This window comes from Echeneis naucrates, chromosome 5, assembly GCF_900963305.1.
Source record: "Echeneis naucrates chromosome 5, fEcheNa1.1, whole genome shotgun sequence".
Taxonomy (NCBI): Eukaryota; Metazoa; Chordata; class Actinopteri; order Carangiformes; family Echeneidae; genus Echeneis; species Echeneis naucrates.
In genome coordinates this window covers 26,473,954-26,497,096 of record NC_042515.1, presented here as the reverse complement: position 1 = coordinate 26,497,096, position 23,143 = coordinate 26,473,954, and the positions used below count along the sequence as shown (strand labels likewise).

General features: G+C 44.5%; 1 protein-coding gene across 1 annotated transcript; it reads right to left on the bottom strand.

The window, feature by feature from the left end:
* Positions 1 to 22,381: 22,381 nt before the first annotated feature.
* Positions 22,382 to 22,942, bottom strand: LOC115043057 (glycine-rich cell wall structural protein 1.8-like). Its single transcript, XM_029501133.1, has one exon. The coding sequence runs from the start codon at positions 22,940 to 22,942 to the stop codon at positions 22,382 to 22,384; it is 561 nt and encodes a 186-aa protein (XP_029356993.1).
* Between the last annotated feature and the right edge of the window lie 201 nt (positions 22,943 to 23,143).

The following is a 23,143-nucleotide window of genomic DNA, read 5'->3' as shown; positions in this document are numbered from 1 at the left end:
CAGCTAAAGTTTGTCTCAATAGACGCTCTAAAAAAAAGGCAGCTGGACAAACAGCATTGGTTAGCATAAGGATGAATGTCTGTCACTGGGAACACAACAACATAATGTGGTATCTCAGGCAGCACAGACTCTTTTTATTCACATCAACATGACATACCAAAACACTCGTGGATGGAGGCTCTCTAAATTTATAATAAAAACTATTGTTCAATATTCACTGACCAAAACTTAAAATTGTGTGAGTTGTGCAAGCACTGGATGTTTTGAGCTTTTAGGAACTGAGTACAAGAAGCTGCAGGGGCAAGGTAGAACAGTGGGTCCCAAAATCTCCTCAAGTTACGTCTCGAGACTTGTTTGTAAAAAAGAAAGTTTTGTTAAAATCAGTGATATTGTTTCTCAGTTGGTTGTTGGTTCTTCTGTGATAATGCTTCCTTCACAGAGGCCTCTTTGATATCAGAGTGAACACTCTCTGGACCTTTGGAAGCAGAAGAATCAGAAGAGTGCATGGTCCCCTGTGCTTGGATTGTGTAAAGTAATTAATTCTAAAAACTTGATTTAAGAGCTAGGTCACTGATTTGGGGGCGTTTAGAATCGCCACAGGGCATCTGGTCAGGGATGAAGTTATGAATGCTCCTTATGAATTTCAAGACACCACCCACACACTTATTTGGCTTAATGTTGTTTATAGATGGGGTTTCTCTATCCATCTTCTACCACTTCCCATTTCTGGGGTGCTGGAGACAATCCCAGCCAACGTTCTGGGTGAAGGAGAGGGGGTACACTCTGGACAGGATGCCAGTCCATCACAGGACCAACACACAAAAACACACAGGGAAGAACAATCACTCAGACCAACGGACAATTTAGAGTAACCAGTTAACCTAGACATGCATGTCTTTGGATGGTGGGAGGAAACCGGAGTACCTGGAGGAAACCCACACAAAAAGGCCCCAGGCCTTTCGAACACATAAACTCCTTGCTGTGAGGCAATGACAATACAAGAGAAGAAAACAGACATCACTAAATATTAAATAATAATTTTATACTAGGTCCAACTAATACATTAGTTGGCTACAATTGCATGTACTAGGAATTTACTAAAACAGTTCAATGAGACAATTAGAGATCATCTCTGCTTAAACTGACAAATGATTCCATGAATGAACCGTTACTTTGTGGGCTTTGTCTAGCACTCTCAAAGGACTTCTGACATTAGTAAATTTAGTGAACATGCTAATATGCTAGTACGCATACATACATACATATAGCAAAGCTGTTAGCAAGTTAGCAATATCCAAACTATTTCATTAACAAAACATATACTTACAGGTAATGTTTCATGCGCTCCAAACAACAAAGAAAACCGCAAAGATAGAAGTAGACTTTAACTACTTAATCTAGGATTAGGAAATAAATGATATCTGATGCTGCCCAATTTGCTGACTCACAGTACTCTGCAGCTCTGTATGAACCAAAGGCACATAAAACAGTAACTGGCCACAGGGAGGAGGGACTCTGTCATTGCCAGACACAGAGTGCAACAGATCAAGAACAAGGCACCAACAAGAATAAGATAAATATATACAATAAATTGGGGCGTAACGATTCATCGATTCATTGATTTATGTTCTTGTGATCCAATTGCATCAATCTATGCTAGGCAAATCGGTATTCTTGTTAGGTCTGAGTTTTAGATTGGACCCCAAGAAGGTGCAAAGACAGGGAGTTTAGTCCAAGTTGGGTTTACTGTAAGCCAAAAAATGAAAAACTGGGCTGGTGGTGGCTGTAGACAGCTGGCTGGAGTAGAGGCTGTAGGTGGCTGGCAAACAGAGGCTGCACTGGAGGCCCACAGGAGGACTGCATAAAAACAGAGAATCAGGGGAGTACAGGCTCTGCGTTACCAACAGCAACGGGAATAATCCGGCACAGGAGTGGAGACTTGACCAGTCTTTTATGGCAGGACTGATTAGTGGATGTGAAACAGGTGAGCCTTGTCACAGAGCTGCACAACCAACCGGTGAGCCTCATTGTAGTGTCACACAACCAGCCACAACCTCCAAAGCACACTCCCTCTGCCTGAAAAACAGAAAGAGGAGGGTAGGTAGGTAGGTAGAGTAGGGAGAGAGAACAGAAAAAGAAACCCACAATAAATCAAATCAAATCAGATTTATTTGTATCGCGCCAAATCATAACAAAGGTACTTTACATATAGAGCAGGTCTAGACCAAACTCTTTATAAATTTATTTAAAGAGACCCAACAAGCACTTGGCGACAGTGGCAAGGAAAAACTTCCTTTAAGAGGCAGAAACCTCGAGCAGAACCAGGCTCAGGGGGGGCGGCCATCTGCCTCGACCGGTTGGGTTGAGAGTGGGAGAGAGAGAGAGAGAGAGAGAGAGTGAGACAGGCATGGGGGGGGGATTGTAGGCAGGAACATTTTGCTGCATGAAGTTCATGGAGTTGAGCTGTAGTACAGAATTCATGAAATATGGGACACCACCTGCGGGATGAGGACAGGGAGAGGGAGGAGAGCAACTGGGAGAGACAGAGACTTTGGCAGAACATGGTTAGTAAATGCAGTATAAATGCTTAGAACTGGGTGAAACTGTGTTTTTTAAGAAGGATGGTTCTTATCAACGCATGCAAGGGGTGAGGACAGGAGAGCGAGCGAGAGGGAGGGAGAGAGAAAGAGGGTAACAGGGAGAGACAGGGAGAGAGAGAGAGAGAGAGAGAGAAGCTCAGTCCTTCCCCCAGCAGCCTAGGCCTATAGCAGCATAGCTAAAGAGTAGAGGACTTTAACTTTTTAACTATAAGCTCTGTCATACAGGAAAGTTTTAAGCCTGGTCTTGAAAATTGCTAAAGAGTCGCCCCCCGGACCGATGCTGGGAGTTGGTTCCATAGAAGAGGAGCCTGATAACTGAAAGATCTGCCTCCAGATTTACTCTTGGAGACTCTAGGAACGACAAGTAAACCTCCATCTAGAGAGCGGAGTGGCCTGCTAGGACAGTAAGGAACTATGAGCTCTCTGAGATATGATGGAGCTTGGCCATTAAGAGCTTTATATGTTAAAAGAAGGATTTTGAATTCTACTCTATATTTTACGGGCAGCCAATGAAGAGCAGCTAACACAGGAGAGATATGATCTCTTTTCCTAGTTCCTGTTAATATTCGTGCAGCAGCATTCTGAATTAACTGAAGGCCTTTTAGAGATTTGTTTGAACATCCAGATAGTAATGAGTTACAGTAGTCCAGCCTAGAAGTTACAAATGCATGGATTAGTTTTTCTGCATCATCCTGAGAAAGGATGTTTCTGATTTTCCTAATGTTTCTCAGGTGGAAGAAAGCTGCCCGACTAACTTGTTTAGTCGGGCAGCTTTCCTGCAAAACTACAACCATGACAATTGTGGGCGACATACATCGATTAAAATCATTTGAAATGGTAAAGAATCAATTTTCAGCAATATTTGGAAACTGCACATTGGATTTAAACACAAAAATTGTATGGATGTGTTTATTTGTTTTAAGCACTTTAGACACATTAAACGTTACTCGATTCAGCCTGCCTCTCTGTGGTGTCATCGGCATGATGTAGCGCGAAACTCAGAATGACAACAAAATGTAGCATGGCAGAGGAGATGGTGAGAAAGAAATTTACAAGCCACCTTTTCAATCCTGTTTGTGAAAACATTTTGGCTTTTGCAAAGACTTTCTAAATATGCCAGTCGCTGTTTGTAGAATATGTAGCCAAATAAAATATCACGGAAACACGGCAAATCTTCCCAACCATCTACTGGGGGGCCATGGGATTAAACAAAATGGCGACAGTCCAGGCACCTCTCCTAAAGAAATGTTGGTTGCACTTTATTGTGTTCTGTTTATATTAAGAGCAGGTGTAAACCAAACTCTTCAATGAAATGAATCATCATAAAATGATATAGAGAGACCCAACAAATCCCCTGACGACAGTGCTTATGAGGCAGAAACCTAGGGCAGAACCAGGCTCGAGGGGGCAGCCATCTGCCTCGACCGATTGGGTTGAGAGTTGGAGAGAGAGAGAGATAGAGTGAGAGCAAGAGAGGGACGGGAGGGGGTTAGTGTAGGGTGAGAATGACAGCAAGAGAGGGAGATATTCAAAACAGGTGTAGGCAGGAATATGATACTGCATGGAGTTCATGGAGATGATGCTGTCGTATGGAATTCAAGAGGATAAGGGAGTAGCAGGCGTTGCAGGAACCTGGGATGGCGATGAGTCACCACCTGCAGAATGAGGACAGGGAGAGAGAGAAGAGGAGCTGGGAGAGACAGAGACTTTGGGAAAACATGGAAACATGGTTAGTAAATGCAGTACACATGCTTAGAACTGGGAGAAACATGGATTTCTAAGAAGCATGGTAATTCAGTGCATGCAATGGGGGGGGGGTCACTTGGTCACTGTGAGCTTTATATGTTAACAGAAGGATTTTAAATTCCAGCAGCCAACGAAGAGCAGCCAACAGGAGAGGTATGTTTTCTTTTCCTCGTTCCTGTTAATATTCGTGCATCAACGTTCTGAATCAACTGAAGGCCTTTTAGAGATTTGTTTGGACATCCAGATAGTAATGAGTTACAGTAGTCCAGCTGAGAAGTTGCAAATGCATGGACTAGTTTTTCTGCATCATCCTGAGAGAGGATGTTTCTGATTTTCCTAATGTTTCTCAGGTGGAAGAAAGCTGCCCTACTGACTTGTTTTATGTGAGGGACAAAGGACATGTCCTGGTCAAAAATTGCTCCAAGGTTTCTTACAGTGGAGCTGGAAGCCAAAGTAATGCCGTCCAGACTGATGAGATGATTAGATAGTATTTTTCTGAGGTGATTAGGGCCGAGTACAATAACTTCTGTTTTGTCAGAGTTTCCAGTCATCCAGACTTTTATGTCTTCAAGACATGTCTGCAGTCTGACTATCTGAGTGACTTCATTTAGCTTCATTGATAAGTATAGCTGAGTGTCATCTGCATAACAGTGAAAGTTGATGCTGTGTTTCCTGATAATGTTGCCTAGAGGAAGAAGATAAAGTGCATGAGGAGAACAAACTGATGTTTATTTGATAAATAGGATTTGAACCACCTTAGTGCAGTTCCTTTAATGCCAATCAAATCTTCCAGTCTCTGTAGTAAAATGTTATGATCTGTGGTGTTAATTGCAGCACTGAGATCTAAGAAGAGAAGTATGGAGGCTGATCCATTGTCTGACGCCATTAGAATATTATTGGAGACTTTAACCAGCTATGTTTCTGCGCGATAATGGGCTCTAAATCCTGACTGAGACTCTTCAAGCAAACCGTTCCTACGCAGGTGGTCGTGTAATTGGTTTTCTACTGCTTTCTCAATTATTTTACAAATGAATAGAAGGTTTGATATGGGTCTATAGTTGGCCAAAACATCTGGATCAAGATTTGGTTTCTTAAGGTGTGGTTTCATGACTGCGGTCTGTTGGGATCACTTCCCACGTGATCCAAGAAGAACAAAAGAGAGGCCTACATGTCCCTCCTGAAGCCTGAGCCAGAGTTGTCTGCCTGTTTGAAAATGGCGCCATGACCCCAGTAACCACCCCTTGGTTGTGGTTCTGAGTTTGAACAGGCATTGGCTGGACGCCAGTGCCCTCAGCAGGGGTCTCCTGTGACGTCACACAGGTAATAAAGACGTTCCGTGGCTCTCCATCTTTGCTTTTTCCCGTGCCCCAGTTGCAGTAGAGAGCTGTCCTAGCTTTCGTCTCAATCGGCTCGCCACAGGGAGCAACACCAAACATTTGGATTCTGCCACCACAAAACCTGGGTCACAGTCTTCAACTCGCGAGACGAGCGCAGACTGCTGTTTTCTTTTTGTTTGTTTTTCCCTTTTTTTCCTCCCTCCTCAAACCCAGCGCGGACCGCCGCACAATCAGCTGATCCATGTGCTAACAAAGAACAATCGTCTCCCGTGATCTTCCCCGCTGCCGCCGAGGGATTCATCACATCACTGTTGTCTGAGGAGAACACGGACTGCTCAACCGAGCTGAAGAACGTTTTGCGGACACTCGGAGTGGATCACTCGTTCTAATTCACTCCCTCACTTAGGCGGAGCGGAGCAACCAAAATAAGAGGCTTTAGGTCTGGGCAGACAATTAGAATAGCGTGCATTGCATTTTGCTTTACCGTTTCTTTTACTTATTTGGGATTCAGTTCTGTTCGTTTGCTTTGTTTTATTTCCCTTAAATCCCATGAGCGATTGGTGCTACAGATCGGCCGTCACCATGATCACTGTTTGTATCACTAGTTAAAGGACCAATACCTGACCTGTGAACTCCGTTCACTGGCTCAGCTATTGTGTTGTGATATTGTAATAATCAACTGTAGTGGCATTGTCTGCGATCTCTTTCCTTTTCTTCCCCTCACACACATTCACACGGGGTGACTAGTCGCCACCCAACGGGTGTGTTATTGACATCACCCCGTCGCCATCTTGTCTCCGACGAGTGCATAGCCGACGTTACTCTGTCGCCATCTTGGCCATTGCAGACATCACTCACGTAACTCCCTGGCCATCTTTACTGCTCACACACACACACACACACACACACACGTTCCCACACGCTCACACATTCCTTCTCTATCCTACACGCACACACACACACACACCCTCAAGATCCATAGATAGACTGGTGCGATTGCGGTTGCTTTTGCTGTGCTATTGTGATTATCATTGCTATCGCTATTTATTAGTGTTTCTGCATATGATGTTACTATTGTTACCGCTATAGCTATTACCATCGCTAAGGCTATCCATATTACTAACCCATCCTTATTACATGTGTGTTTTCTGTTGTAGTTTAGTAGATGTGTGTCATTAAATAATCAAACTATAACAGCCATTTATCCAGAGTGATGTTATTTTGAATAATTATTGCTGTGAATAAATTCTGTTATATGTTAAACCGTCGTTGTTTGTGATTATTGCCAGTGCTCGGATGTACTCCTTCTGCTAGCCCTTTTGAGACTTGATATTGATTTTGCTAATTTGGGCATTGGTCCCTGGTTAAAGGGTGGTGCCCTGAAATTTACTACTCATAGTAAATAATTTTAGATATCAATAATCAGTTTCATAATCATTGATATTTATTGCCAATCTCCCTGCTAGTGCACAACAGGTCTTAGTCTGAGGTACATAACCCAAAGATAAGGTCACATGTATCAGATCTAGAATGAATGGCTCAATGAATTTAAAAATCTCTTTAAAGAGGCTAGTTGGTACTGGGGCTAATAGGTTGATGATCTGGATGATGAGACTATAGAAGCTAGCTCTGAGAGATTCAGAGGTGAGAATGACTCCAGATGTGAAAGAGGCGTTGCAGTTGATTCAGGAGTTGCTGTATTCAGTAGGGGATTTTTATCTAACGTAGGCAAGAGCTGATAAATTCTTTCTCTGATCGTGAGAATTTTGTCTGTAAAATCATCACTGCTTAGAGCTAAGGGGATCACTGGTTCAACTGAGCTATGGCTCTCTGTCAGCCTGGCTACAGTGCTGAAGAGAAACCTGGGGTTGTTCTTGTTTTCTTCTATTAGTGCTGAGTAATATGAACTTCTAGCACTGCAGAGAGCTTTTTTATATGTTTTTAAGCTATCTTTCCAGGCTCTGTGAGACTCTTTCGAGTTACTGGAACACCAACATTCATTCATTCATTCATTCATTCATCATTCATTCACACCAACATCTTTCTAATTTCCTTGATGTCTGCTTTAAGGCACGGATTTGGTAATTATACCAGGGAGCCAGCCTCCTCAGTTTGATTACTTTCTTTTTGAGAGGGGCGGCATTCGAACACCAACTCCTGAATGTGGCCAAAGTGATAGTCACAAGGTCATCAACCTGCATATGGGAGAAATCCTCATTTGAATTTAGATATGACATTGTTGGGAATGATGACCAAATGTTCTCATTAAAATTTAGCCACAGCATCTTCAGATAAGCATCTTCTATAGCTGAATTTATTCCTCAATGCTGTGGAGCTAGAACAAGATCAAGGATATGATTGTAGAAGTGAGTGGGTTCATTCACATGCTGGGAAAAGCCAATTGAGTCTAGTAGGGAAAGAAACCCAGAACTAAGGCTGTCACTTTCTACATCAACATGTATATCGAAATCTCCCAGTATAATGATTTTATCTCTCCTAACTCTGATATAAACTCAGTAAACTCCGATAGGAATTCTGAGTACGGACCAGGTGGACGGTATACTGTGACTAACAGAACTGGTTTTTCACCTTTCCAGTCTGAGTGGGAAAGACTAAGAGGGAGGCTTTCAAAAGACCTGCAGCCAGATTTTGGTCTGGGGTTGATTAATAGGCTTGACTGAAATATTGCAGCCACCCCCCTCCTCGACCTGTGGTACGAGGAATATGAAAATTAGTTGGGGGTGTAGCTTCATTCATGCTAACATACTCATCCTGCTGCAGCCACGTTTCAGTTATACAAAATAAATCAATACAATGATCAGCTATGAGGTCATTAACTAGTAGACATTTTGATGATAGTGATCGAATATTCAACAGTCTACATTTAATGGCAGTGTTATTTGAGATCGAATTTGTGGCTGTTTTGATTTCAGTTAAGTTTTTGCTTTTGTTTTTAAGCTCTTCCTCTGTTTAGTTTGGGTTTATTATTTTTTTCTAAATTTAGGTGGTCGGGGGACAGACACAGTTTCTATAGACCTAAACATAGACAGAGACTCTATTCTATTCTCGGCAGGTGACCGCTCTGACTGAGGTGCAGAGGAGCATGTTATACTGCGGCTCTGCCTCCTGGGCTCGACCCGGGATTGTCAGAGTTTTCGATTTCTAATAAAATCAGCCATATTCCTAGAAATGAGAGCGGCCCCGTCCACGGTGGGATGGACACCATCTCTCCTAATTAGACCAGGTCTCCCCCAGAAAGGCTTCCAGTTATCTATGTAGCCCACGTTGTTTTCGGGACACCACCTGTGCATGTACATGTTATCACTGGTCCGATTGGGGAGGGGGCCGGAGAAAACTACAGTGTCCGACATCGTTTTAGCAAAGGTACACACCGATTCCACATTAATTTTTGTGACTTCCAACTGGTGAAGTCAGGTGTCGTTACTGCCGACGTGAATAACAATATTTGCATATTTACGTTTACCCTTAGCCAGCAGTTTCAGATAAGACTGGTTGTCTCCTGCTCTGGCCTCCGGAATACACTTCACTATGGCCGCCACATTCCTCAGAATAGAATCGTCAATCACTAGAGTCGGCTTTTCAGCAGATGTGTCGCTGAGTGGGGAGAACTTGCCTACGACTGTGCCTCGGACAGTCACCCAGCCACCCTGAATAGATCCTGGCTGCTTGGGAGCTGCTGGGTGGCAGGAAACTTCCTCACCTGCCGTAGGAGCTGTTCTAGGCCGGCCCGTGCACAATCACTATGGTTTAAGTTAGGTGACAAGAGGCTCTTTGGTTTTCTGAGCTGATCTGGCACAGGTGGCATATTCACTTTGTGAAATGTTTTGAAAAGGTTTTTTCCTTATTTTTGGGGTGGGGGTTCAGGGTTAAGGTTTGGGAAATGGTCAGAGGGAAATAAAAAAAAAAAAAAAAGGGTTAGGGTTAGTTCAAGATAAGGGTGAAGGCTATCCACACAACACACACACATAACCTGTCCTAGGTATGAGAAGCATGTAACATGTTTCTCTGATTGATTCCGTTTCTGACTACGTTGCTAATAGGGCTGGTGGAAAATGGCCAACAAGCGAACTGTAGTGTACCTGATCGAACACTTGGTAACTTGACTCGAATGTGTTAGATTGAGGCACAGAGTGTGGTGTTGGTTCTGGAGTTATAAATGTGGTCGGAAGTTGTCCGGCACTAAAGAGAACACATGGAAATTAAGCCTCGCATCCGTGTCTGTTATTCAGTATAACAGTTGAGACCCACGATTCACGCAGTACTACATACACGGTATAAAACCACAACATGGTGTCAGAAGACGGAGTTGCAGAGTGAGCCGAGGGACTGTGCAAACTTGAAAGGGCTAGCATTTTGCTCACACCGGACAGCAACAGCGTGAGAATGGAGCATCGTCACAGCTGATACTAACCGGTAATGTCGCTGAAAACTGGTGCAGATGGGAACAACGCTTCCGCCTGTACATGATTGTCTCAGGAACGTCAGAGAAAGAGGAGGAGGTTAAAGTAGCCATCCTGCTTCATACTGTAGGCGAGGAAGCATTAGAAGTGTATAACACACTCAACGTTGCTCCATCCGAAGATAATGCCATAACGATGGAGGATGTTATCACAGCATTCAAAGAGTACTGTATCCCACAGAAGAATATTGTCTCTGAACGGCATAAGTTTTGGTCCCATACGTTGTCATCGGGCATTACAGTTGACAGATTTCTCACAGAGCTGCATGAAAAAAATAAAGACTGTGAGTTTGGCCAAAGTAAAGATGATATGCTGTGGGATAAGCTAATGTTCAGCATCACTAATCCGTGAAAATGGATTTACACTTCAGAGAGCCATTGATATATGCCAAGACACAAATACAGACAATGCAGATGACCCCTGCTACGTGTGATGTTGCAATTGACGTTGTGGCAGAAACAAAAGGTCACAAGAGAATGAGCAGCAGATTTAACAAGGCCAAAAAGCAAAGGACAATGAACTGCCAGAAATGTGGAAGACAACATGAGCCCCACAAGACTGTAAGTAACATTGAAAGTGAAGTGGATTCCTTGTATATTGGCATGATAAGCAATGATGGAGAAGAAGCAGTGAGCCACACAAAGGACAGCAGGTGGTCTGACAGCCAGCATCAGAGGTGTAGCAATAAGATTCAAACTCGATACTGATGCTAGTGTACTGCCCATGTCCATTTTTAAGCAGCTGGCAGGTCCCATTCTGCTGCACCCCACAACGGCTGTGTTAGTTGCTTTTGGAGGAGCCCGCCTGCCTTCAAATGGCGTTGCATACCTGCAGTGCAAGACCGCCAGACACACAGTCACTGTAGAGTTCCATGTAGCCAGAAAGGCAGACAAAGCGATTCTGGGAGGTGAAGCATGTACAGATTTGGGGCTGGTTAAGAGGTTAGAAACACTCACAACAACACCCTCACAGCCACCAAACCCCCCATCATCCAAAAAGGAGCTGATCGAACCGTTTCCAGGAGTACATCATATACAGATTGACTCATCTGTTCCCCCTAGACTTAGACTAGCTTAGATTCATGGTTGCAGAAACATACCTCTTTCGATCATGGACTCACTGAAACACACACTGCAAGATCTAGAGAGGAGAGAGGCTATAAAACCTGTCAACAAACTGACTGAGCGGGTGAACAGCCTTGTCACCACGAAGAAGAAAAATGGTTTGCTTAGGGTGTGTTTGGACCCTAGTAACCTGAATGAAGCTGTCAAATGTCAACACTACTCCATTCCTACTCCTTAAGATTAGTGCAGCAAACTCGCAGGAAAAACCATCTTTAAATGAAAAAGACGGATACTGGCAGATTAAGATGGGTGAGCCATCTTCAAAATTATGCACCTTTAACACACCATGGGGTCGATACCGCTTCCTCAGGCTTCCCTTTGGGATTAAGTCAGCCAGCGAAGTATTCCAGTAAAAGAACTGTGACACCTTTGGTGACATTCCAGGTGTACACATCATTGCAGACAACATCCTTCATAAAGTAATGGAAAGGGCAAAGGCAACAAATGCGAAATTTAACAAGGACAAAATACAGTACAAGGTGGACACGGTGAAATATATGGGACACATAATCACCTCAGCAAGACAGAGGCCTGATGACGCAAAGATCAAGGCAATTGTTGACATGCCGCTGCCAGAGGACAAACAAAGCCTCCAACTCCTGGGGGGAATTACTAAATTCTTTGCGCAGTACGTACCAAATGAGGCTTCACTGACAGCACTGCTCAGACAGTTCCTTAAGAAGGACGCAGTGTGGCAGTGGTGTCCACACCACAGTGCAGCACTAGAAACCGAAAAGACTGCTCTCACACAGGCACCAGTATTAAGGTTTTATGACCACAATAAGCCACTTACACGACAAGCAGACTCATCAAAGGATGGACTAGGAGCATGCTTTCTACAAGAAGGGCAGCGTCTTTGTTATGCCTCACGTGCCCTCACAGATACTGAGAAGAGGTACGCTCAAATAGAGAAGGAACTGCTTGCCATAGTCTTTGCAGCCAAAAGATATCCCTCCAGTACGTCTTTGGCAGACCAGTGACTGTGCAGTCAGATCACAAGCCTCTGGAGGTCATAGTTCGAAAGCCGCTGAACAAAGCACCAGCACGACTACAAGGCACGTTGTTGCAACTGCAAAAATATTACCTGATCATTCCATACACCCCTGGCAAACACATGTATATTGCAGACACACTGTCACGAGCCACTGCGATCAGAGATGAGGAAATTTTGAGCGAGAACCCCTGTGACGATAAAGTTGTGTACACCATGGAGGCCACAGATGCATTGAGTGAGGAGAAACTCAACCAGCTGAAAACCGCCACTGCTGCAGACAGTGTATTACAAGCTGTGTGTAAGAACCATCTGGACGGCTGGCCTACGAGAAGGCACAGCCTGGATGAGAGCCTTCACAGCTACTGGCCAATGTGACACAACATCAGCATCCAGAATGATATTGTCATGGTAGGCAAAAAAAATCATCATACCACTTAGCTTCAGAAAAGTGATCTTGGAGAAACTCCATTTAGCCTACCAGGGAGTCCAGTGCACAAAAGCCAAAACAAGAAAAAGTCCTCTATTGGCCTGACATGACACATAACATAGAGATGACAGTGGAGAAATGTATTCAGTGCCGGCAATTTCAGCCACAGCAGCAGAAGGAGCCGATGCAAAGCAATGCAAACTGGCACAGATCTTGTACTGCTGTCACTAAGGAACATGCCAGTGACAGGGCTGAACATGACACTTGTGCAACTGTCGAAGAGCTCTGCGCAGCACACTTCCATGCTCCAGTGCTTTGCTAAAGCAGTCTACCCCACAGCATGTTCATGACAGGATACAAGATTTGCAGTCACACCAGCGTCCATACTGTGACCGAAATGCCAAGCCATTGCCTGCATTGGACCCAGGTACCACTAACATTGGCGCAACTTGCTGCCGCTGCTCACTGCTAACTGTTTTTTTTTTTTTTTTACTTTTTAACGTTTTAACCTTCTAGACTGTCCTGATCCATCCTGTGGTCTTTCTGCCCTAATCTGACAGTACAATTACTTTCATTTGGAATAATTACATGATCTGCTGGCACTAGCGTTTGTGTGAGACTTCACCTGTAGCTCACCTGGCGTTTCTGGACATTTCCATGTCCTCATCCACAATGTGGACCAGTAGGATCTACATCCTGCTGGTCTGTGCCTGGCTCTTCCTACTGCCTGTTCACCTGCCAGTGAAGGGTCTGCTGCAGTACTTGGCCACTGACCTACTCCGGCTGCGCGACGGTCATTCCATGACCATCTTGGTCATGGAAAGATGTCACCCACGTGACTCTGCAGCCATCTTTACTGTTCACACACACACACACACACACTCCTCCTCTCTCTCCCCTGCACGCACATACACACGCACACCCACACATACACACTCAAGTCCCATAGATAGACTGGTGTGATTGCTGTTCCGGCCCCATTGTGATTGTCATTGCTATCGCTATTCATTAGTGTTGCTGCATATGATATTACTAATGTTACTGCTATAGCTATCACCATCGCTAAGGCTATCAACATTGCTAATCCATTTTTACAATCCTAACATCCATTTTTTTTGTACAATTCCAGTGAGATAAGAGATGTCAACTGTAAACTAATACAACTGGCTACAACTATTTAGGATAAAATGTTGGCCTTATGGTGGCTCTAAATGAAAAAGCAAAACCTTAGACTTTATAATTCATCTTGAAGGAAACAAAAAACAAACAAACCTTTAAATCACCCAACAGACTCTGTTATTAAAGAACAGAACATTATTCTTTAGCATGTTATTATTATTACCTAATTTTCATTCTCTCAAATTACTTTATTGTTTTTGATGCTATATTGTGTCATCTAATATTTTATTATTGACTGCTCCAAATGAATGGGAAGGGTTTGATAAGGACTTTCTCGAAACGCTCTCTCTCTCTCTCTCTATATATATATATATATATATATGTATATGTATATGTATGTATGTATATATGTATTAGGGGTGTAATTGTCTGTGTATTCATACCAAACTGTTTGGTATACGTGTGTACCATACTTAGAAACCAAGTTCATTGTGTTAAAATTTTTTAGCAAATTAATCATGCAAATGAATTCATGTGTATATACACTACCAGTCAAAAGTTTGGACACCCTAACCCTATTCATAGGACAGTGTGTCCAAACTCTTGACTGGTAGTGTGTAGGTGAGGTAGGGGTACACCCTGGACAGGTTGCCATTCCATTGCAGGTATAACATATACTATATAATATATAGATAAGGTTGTCAATAATTAGGTCTGTACCAACAGATCAATAGAAAAGCAGAAAATAGCACTGATAACACTCGCTGGAGTTGAAAAGACTGGAGCTGCGTATGTGGGTAGCCTATTGATCTAAATAAAACTTCTGAGTTAAATTGATTTTGTCCAGGTTTTGCTTATGCGTCATGATCTCACAGCCTGTATTGACAGGGATATAACTCTTCTATTGCATATATAGGCTATGTTTGAAGACAGACGTTAAAAAGCCCAATCCAATCCCCTAAAATGTATACTTGTAATCCCCTTCCTGCTAATCCTAGCAAAGGGAAGGTGTAGTGTAGACACAATGTCTTTTTGATGTTTGTGACAAAAACAAATTTTGTAAATATTCCAATGAAGTCTATATTTAAAGGATTATATGGGTTTTTCATATTTCAGTTATGCCAACAACTCGCTTTTACTATCTCAGCCCAAACAAAGATCAACGTGCGGAGCAGGTACAGATATCCTGCCATCGGCACTGAGGCGTCATGCAGTTGTGCTGTGGTTACACACTAAGACATGAAGCCAGGCAGGAGGTCTCAGTCCCCTTTTGTTTCCTGTGGTGATTGACAGGCAGCTTAATCCGAGAGAAGCCAAAGGAAATAACATCTATACGCACTTAATTACACTTTTTTCCTCTTGCAGGCCTTTCTACCACATGTGTGGTGTGCATCTGAAATTACACTCCACGTATGAAGAGGATTAGAAATTATTCTTGTACTTGTGTTAGCTTGCAGCTCATACCAATTTGTGGAGTATCGAGAGGTTTTTATTAAAGCTTACAGTGTAGGGCAAACTTGATTATGAGTTGTCCTTGCAAAGGTTTACATCAGACAGTACACCCTCCTTTGACTGTAAAACTGGGTGAAGAATGCAGTAATGACACATAGCATGCACGATATGAATGACTTCAATGACAGGACATGGGAGGTATGTCCCTGTATTCAAGCATCAGCAACACAAACTACTTCCTGCTTGATGCCCAGCAAGCTGTAATTTTTCCCCAAATAAAAGGATGTAAAAAGTTCTTGAAGCATATTGTGCCATTAAATGATTAGAAGACACTGATATCTGAAGCCTGAAACTGAGTGTGGGTGGAAAAATTCAGTCAACAGCCAATAGAAGTCTGCATCCTCATTAAGTCCACCACGTGAACAGTGAACTGAATCTATTTTGAGTGAGCAAGTACGCTTTAAATTCCGATGAAAAATTTGGTTATTCTTCATGTTTTCATCACCTCACACCTTTCAGTGGTTGATTTAAGCAGAGGAATGTGGTGGATCATCACAAAGCAGTGAGGGCTGCTGGAGGAAGCTGAAAACAGTTGTGACAGTCTAAAATACAGCTAAAATAAATTTCAGTAATGAACAGACTGATGACAGACTGTTTGTCCAAAGCTACTGCACTTTCTTCAAACACTTTGAATGATAGATGGAAAGCAAGACTGCAACTTTTCCTTGCACTTATTACACACAGTTGCTGAATTTGCATTAGAGCAATCAGCAGTTGTGTTTCTGATCATTCCCTGTTCATCAGCCTGATCCTTTAGTGACTGATGGATTACTGATGGATTTGACATTTTCAGTCTTTTTCTCTGCAGTAAAGCAAATATCTGGTCCGCACACCCAAAGTAAACTGAAACAAAAACAAGCTTCTACAGATGTTCCTTTTTTTAATGACAAACAAAACAATTGAGGCTAAGCAAGAACATTTTCACAGAGCAGAGCTTGCTGCTAACCTTTCTGTCAATAGTTTAACTCTACAACTCTTCGTTTTCCAGAGATTTTTTGTCAGAGTAAAATTATCAGCTTCAAATTATCGTTGAAGCTGAGCAGCCTTACATTAACCTTTTTCTCTGACAAATACATCTAAATTGTGCATGTTGAGTTGGCCGTGAGATGACCTGGCGACCTGTCCAGGGAGTACCTTGCCCTTGCCCAAGGTGAGCCGGAAATGGGTAAGTGAACAGACGAACAGATATCTGGATTTTGTTTATTCATTCATCCTTTACTGCTTATCCATTTCTGGGTCACAGCGGAAGCTGGAGCCAATCCCAGCTCACATTGGACAGGTATATGCTGGCCAGGTCGCCAGTCCATCGCCAGGGCCAACACACAGAGAGAGACAGAAACAAACAATCTCTCACACTCACATTCAGACCTATGGACAGTTTAGAGTCACCGTTTAACCTAGACACACATGTCTTTGGACGGCAAGGAGGAAACCCGAGTACCCATGCAGACACGGGGAGAACATGCAAGCTCTACTATGCCGCTGTGCTGTCCAAGCAAAAATGTTTTCATCAAATCACAATAAAGAAAGACAGCTAAGATTTTTCAAACCTATGAGCTTGTCGCCTCCCTGACTCTTTCTGAGGATCAGGAGCACACAGGAAGCCTAAACTTTGTTTGGTGCTCTGAGTTGTGGGTGTGCTTACGCAACCTTCGCAGGACTTTTTCACATGGTATCTTTACCTACAGTCACCAGCCTGCATTGCTTTAGCTAGGAAGCCCATTTGCTTTCAACCATCCTGTACATATCTTTATGAGTGGCATGAGGAATTATTGAGATAAGACACCCTCATATTGTAAATGTGCATGAAGTTTGCACCAAAACATGCTTGAACAGCCCAAGTGTTAGCACTCCTAATCACTGTTCAAGGAACTCATGTTTTCTGCCCAAAGGTTGATTGCAAACAGCAACAACTTTTGATGGTTTTGAAGTTCACTGTAAGGTCACTACAATGCCAGTTTTATAAACTGTGGAAACCAGGAAATTTTATAATAATGATGAATGTAATTTGTGCTGGCAACCTTAGTCTGGGATTGGATCAGTGAGTTCTCCCCTGCTCTTAAACAAGTTTCAACAAGTGAGAAGGCACAGAATTGACTGGGAGAAAAAACATCAACTATCTTTAGTGCCAAATATCAAGCTTTGAATGAGACATATACTAGTTGTCTGTGAACATTATGCAGATCATCTGTAGGCTGATGAGACCAATTAGCAAGTAAACTTACATGTCAGCTGCAAAGCAAATGATACTACAGAGAAAACAAAGCCAACAACAACAGCACTTTTCCTGTGGTGACCTTTCATCTTGCTGCAGCCTTCTTTTTACCTGGCAAAGGTAAAAAGGGAGACTGAGATCAAAACTTTATCCACATCTATAATACAATTATACTCTGAAACTTTTCTCACTTGCAGTCAACCCAACCGGTCAAGGCAGATGGCTGCCCCCCCAAGCCTGGTTCTGCCTGAGGTTTCTGCCTCTTAAAGGGAGTTTTTCCTTGCCACTGTCACGAAGTGCTTGCTCATCGGGGGATCTGTTGGGTCTCTTTAAATAAATTTATAAAGAGTTTGGTCTCGACCTGCTCTATATGTAAAGTGCCTTGATGTAACTTTGTTATGATTTGGCGCTATACAAATAAATCTGATTTGATTTGATTTAGTTTTTAAGGGCCTTTGTTGTTGAAACCAGCAGAAAGGATGGGGCTACAGATCCACTGTTTGTTATTGTTTGAAGAGCAGTTGTATACATCTGTTTAGAAGAGCAGGCTTAAAATGCAATGCACCAACTTTCACCTTGGCACCCATAAGAATTAACTATTGGACAAAGCTGGACCGGTATTGTTCAGTGCCTGTACATGTCTGAAAAAGTAACTAACTAATTTGTGTTCTTTTCACTCACCTTGTTGCAGTGTGTCACCTTCAGCTTGAACGCCATCCCCTAAGCTCAGAAATGTGCATGGTCTTCAATTCCCCAGGGACGTTTAATGAAGCATCTAATGTCATTGTTCCTGCCTGATGATAGAGCTGTGATGTTTAAGCAGCAGGTGAGAGAGCTGCAGTTTAGTGCCGTTTTGGATTGCAGCTTTCTCTCCCTCACTCTGACCGCTCCTCCTAGCAATCAAGCAAGCTTATATAAGGCAGCTGGAGTTTCTTGCAGGCCTCTTGCTCCTGCCTGGTTTGCTGCTGTGTGTGTTGACTACTGAAGGTAGCCTTTATCTTTGGATAAAGTGTATTAAATTACATTTGTTGGTTCGTGTAGCTCCTGGCCCTTAAGCGTTCATCCTGTAGCTGCAGATTATTGTCTAGCTTCGAGGTGGTGAGTTGGGTGGCTTGGTCGGTATGTCTGCATTAAATTGGTGTAAAGTGCTATATTTTAATTGTATTTCTTTTTTGTTTCATTGCAGGCCTAACCATGCTGCAGTTTGTTGTGTCCTCCTTTAATCCTTCCTTTGTAGTTTTCCACATTACCTTCTTCCTTTACCTTCAGTTTTGGTATATTGCAGTAATTGGTTTTGATCCAATTGTTGCTTCGTCAAGTTGCCTTATTTACCAACTGGGTATGCTTATTTATTTCTTCTTGTTATAATTAGTTTGTTTCCTTTCAGTGGTGGAGACTACTAGTTTGGGAGGCCAAGCACTCAGGGTGAGGGGGTCCTCCACCTTTTGCATGCAAGTTTGGCACTGGGTCACAATAGGCTGCACTTTAAGTTTGTTTTGACGAGTTTGATGCTCAAGAGAGAATGTGGTAATTTATTTTGTATACTTAGTTCACTTTTAGTTTATTGGGTTTAGTGATTTAGAGGATGTACTGCTGGATTTTTTTTTAGCTTTTGTTGGTTAGCCTATTTTAAGATTTGTACTAATAAAGCGGCTTAATTCTCATTAGTTTATTATATTGGTTAAACTGCTTTTTTGCTTCTGCAGATGTAGTTTCACATATGCCTTTTTGATTAATTTAATCAACATCCTCAACCAACTTATTTTCAAATCGCATCTCTAGTCTCTTCAGTACAAGAGACACAGGTGCAAGTCCTGCAGGTGGTATTTTTAAATGGAAGCAGGTGCTGACTTATGTGAAGTAACTGCTTTTGAATATAAATAAGAAAGAACCTTTAAATAGTATGTTGAGAGAGAGAGAGAGACTTTGACTTTTAACAAAACTTTATTTATAGCTTATTCTTAAAAACTTTACAAATAAGTGAAAAGTCTTATGTATATAAAAAAATCAATAAAGAAAAATCAGACAATTAAATAAATTAAATAAAAATAACAAAACAAAAAACAAGAAAACTTACATTCACACTACGGTGGTAGAAAAATAGGTTAAGCCAAACTACATTAGGCTAAGACAAACTGAGCTAAGCCAGGCCAAGTTGAGGGCTGTCCCCCAGTGAGGTCAGGACGTGCCCACAGTCCCACAAGGCTCTGAACCCGTTCATGTTCCCAGTCAGGGTGAAAAACGCTCGCTCTACTTTCAACCGAGCCACCACCAAACCTTTCAAACAGCGGACCGGGTCAGTCCAGCCTTCACCCCTCACCCGATTTTTTTTCTGGTTTTCCAGATTGCTAATTTAGCGGCTGCAAAGATAAAATTTATCAAAACCAGGGACTGTCTCTTCCCGGGGGTTTATCTGGGACCAAACACAAAGAGGGATGGAGAGAAGGTTTCTCCTAGCCTCTCCACCCATTCCTTCAGGAGGTCCATCAGTCCTGTCAGGCGGGCGCAGGACAGCACCAGGTGTTGGAGGGTTTCAGGTTCAGGGCAGAAGGGGCAGTTCTCCTCAGTGCCGGGGTCCAAGTGAGCTCTGTGTCTGTTCGTAGCTATAGCTCCGTGTATAATCCTCCACTGGAGATCGGCCATCCGTTTTTCAACGGGACACTTATACAGGAGACGCCAGCAGCCTTTAGGGGAAGAGTCTGATCCCAACACCCCGGTCCACCTCGACTCCCTAACTCCAGACAGCGAGCGGAGGTTCAGCACCTTGATGCAGCTGAGGTACAGAAGTTGTTTGCTGCATGTGTTGAATGTGCCCAGTACTGGTGTCCTCAGGGAGAGGAGCTGACCGCTCTCCTCGGTCCACTCCCCAATAGCAGGGCTCACACTAACCGAGGGGAAGATGTAGTCCTGGCCCTCTCTCCATTGGTCAGCCATGGTCCTTGCAAACTCCCTCAGCGGAGCAGGCAGTGAACACCACACTTCCTCCAAGAGAGTCCGTAGCATCTCCCTCCAGGTCGCTTCCAGCCCGTTTTAAAAGGAAAAGATATTTATCCAGTCCAAGCCGGCCGGCTTTCCGAAAAAGCAGGCTGGCCAATGCCGACCAGCAGGGGGGATGTCCATACAGCAGCCGCTGAACTGCTTGAAGCCTGAAGGCCGTAGTCCTGGACCTGATGTCCACCAGGCCCTGACCCCCTTCTGCCACAGGGAGGTACAGGACCGACGCTCTTACCCAATGACACCCCGTCCAAAAGAAGTCCACCAGGAGCCGTTTTATTTGTTCCAGGAGATCAGGTGGAGGTACCAACACCTGCAGCCTGTGCCACAGGGACGAGGCGACCAGGTTGTTGATGATCAGAAGTCTTCCCCTGTAGGACAGCTGAGGTAGCAACCATGTCCATTTAAGCAACTTGGCCTGCACTTTCCCCAGCACTCCCTCCCAGTTGAACCCCCAGAACTTTTACCCCTGTACTCCCCCACTGCAAGTTTCCAGGAAGGCCAGGAGTGGTCCCCCTGCTCCATTTCCCCACCAGACAGGCTTCACTCTTTCCCCCAGTTTACTCGAGCAGAGGAAGCATTCTCATATAGGGCTAGGCTTTTCTCTAGCTCCTCGACATCCCTCTGATCCTGGACCAGAATGCTGATATCATCTGCGTAGGCTGACACCACTACAGGGGGGGCCAGCTCAGGCAGACTAAGTCCTTTCAGCCGCTTTCTGAGTCTGAGGAGGAGCGGCTCGATGGCAATACTGTACAGCTGCCCTGAGATCGGACAGCCCTGCCTGATCCCCCTTCCCACCTCTACAGGACAGCTGAGCCCTCCCCCCACCTTCACCACACAACACGCACTCTTATATAACAGTTTCACCCAAGACAAAAAGTGCTCCCCAACACCAAACGCCTGCAAAGTGGCAAATAAAAAAGAATGATCCACACGATCAAATGCCTTTTCTTGATCAACTGCTAAAATGCCCACATTTAGATTATAACATTTGCAAATGTCAAATATGTCTCTCATTAAAAACAAATTGTCCTGTATGGATCTGTCTGGGACACAATATGATTGGTTGACCCCAATCAATTGTCCAATAAAAACTTTTAGTCTGTTGGATAAAACCCTGGATAAAATTTTGTAATCAGTGCATAAAAGAGCCACAGGCCTCCAGTTTTTTAAAAGCATTAGATCCCCCTTTTTGGGCAGCAGAGATCGCTGCTCTGTGGCAGGAAGCCGGGAGGTTCCCTTTATTATAAGACTTTATTTAAAAACATCCAGCAGGTCATGTCCCAGTTTGTGTTTAAAAAAAAAAGCAGGCAGCCCGGCCCCGGAGACCGGAGGCAGGCCCCATGCTGTCGGAGCGGCCCCCGCCGGGTACTTCCTGTGCGGACAGGCGACCCGCTTGTGCCCCACATCTCCGCACCCGGAGTTGGCATACACCATGTAGAAGCTGTCCTCACGCTTCACTCTGAACGACACCTCCAGCGTCCAGAAACATGCTCTCGATCAGCTGGGTAACAAAGGCCTGATCTTTGAGGAATAACACCACGGCTTTGTTCATCCGGGAAGCATAGCAGATGTTCCCATGGCCGACCTGCTCTCCCACCGCCAGCAGCACCTGCTCCGCGGAGATGCCAGGAGATTTCCCTGAGGCCATTTGGGTGACGGCCGAGGTCAGCTCCTGGAGGGACAGGTCCGAACCCAGAGCATCACGGTCCTCTGGGCTCAGCCGAGGAAGGCCGTCCAGCAGCTCTGCGGCAGCGTCCATATCGCAGTCCTCTGCCCGGAACAGGTCAGAATAAAAATCCGCAGCATGCCTCCTCATTTCCGCCGTGTCAGAAGATAGCCTGCCCCTGCTCTGCCCCGCCCACTTCTCCTACCTCACTACAGTCCTGCTTAGCTCCTCCCACTTCACTTACCTCCCTACAGCTCTGCTCTTTTTCCGCCCCGCCCACTTTCCCTCCCTGACCACCTTCCTGCCCCTGCTCAGCCCCGCCCCCTTTTCCTCCCTGACCACCTTCCTGCCCCTGCTCAGCCCCGCCCCCTTTTCCTCCCTGACCACCTTCCTGTCCCTGCTCAGCCCCGCCCCTTTTCCCTCCCTGACCACCTTCCTGTCCCTGCTCAGCCCCGCCCCTGTTCCCTCCCTGACCACCTTCCTGCCCCTGCTCAGCCCCGCCCACAGTATTTTCCTGACCACCCGTTGCCATGATTACATGGTCAGCGCTCACCTGCTCAGCCTCAGACCCGCCCCTTGTTGGGGGGCTCTCAGCCCCACCACTCTCCAGCCGCAGCTCCGGTGCCATCGGCCCCGGAGACCGGAGGCAGGCCCCATGCTGTCGGAGCGGCCCCCGCCGGGTGCTGCCTGTGCGGACAGGCGACCCGCTTGTGCCCCACATCTCCGCACCCGGAGTTGGCGTACACCATGTAGAAGCTGTCCTCATGCTTCACTCTGAACGACACCTCCAGCGTCCAGAAACATGCTCTCGATCAGCTGGGTAACAAAGGCCTGATCTTTGAGGAATAACACCACGGCTTTGTTCATCCGGGAAGCATAGCAGATGTTCCCGTGGCCGACCTGCTCTCCCACCGCCAGCAGC

Coding starts and splice junctions, on each gene's coding strand:
- LOC115043057 (XM_029501133.1), bottom strand. CDS start 22,942: ATGTGGGGCACAAGCGGGTCGCCTGTCCGCACAGGCAGCACCCGGCGG.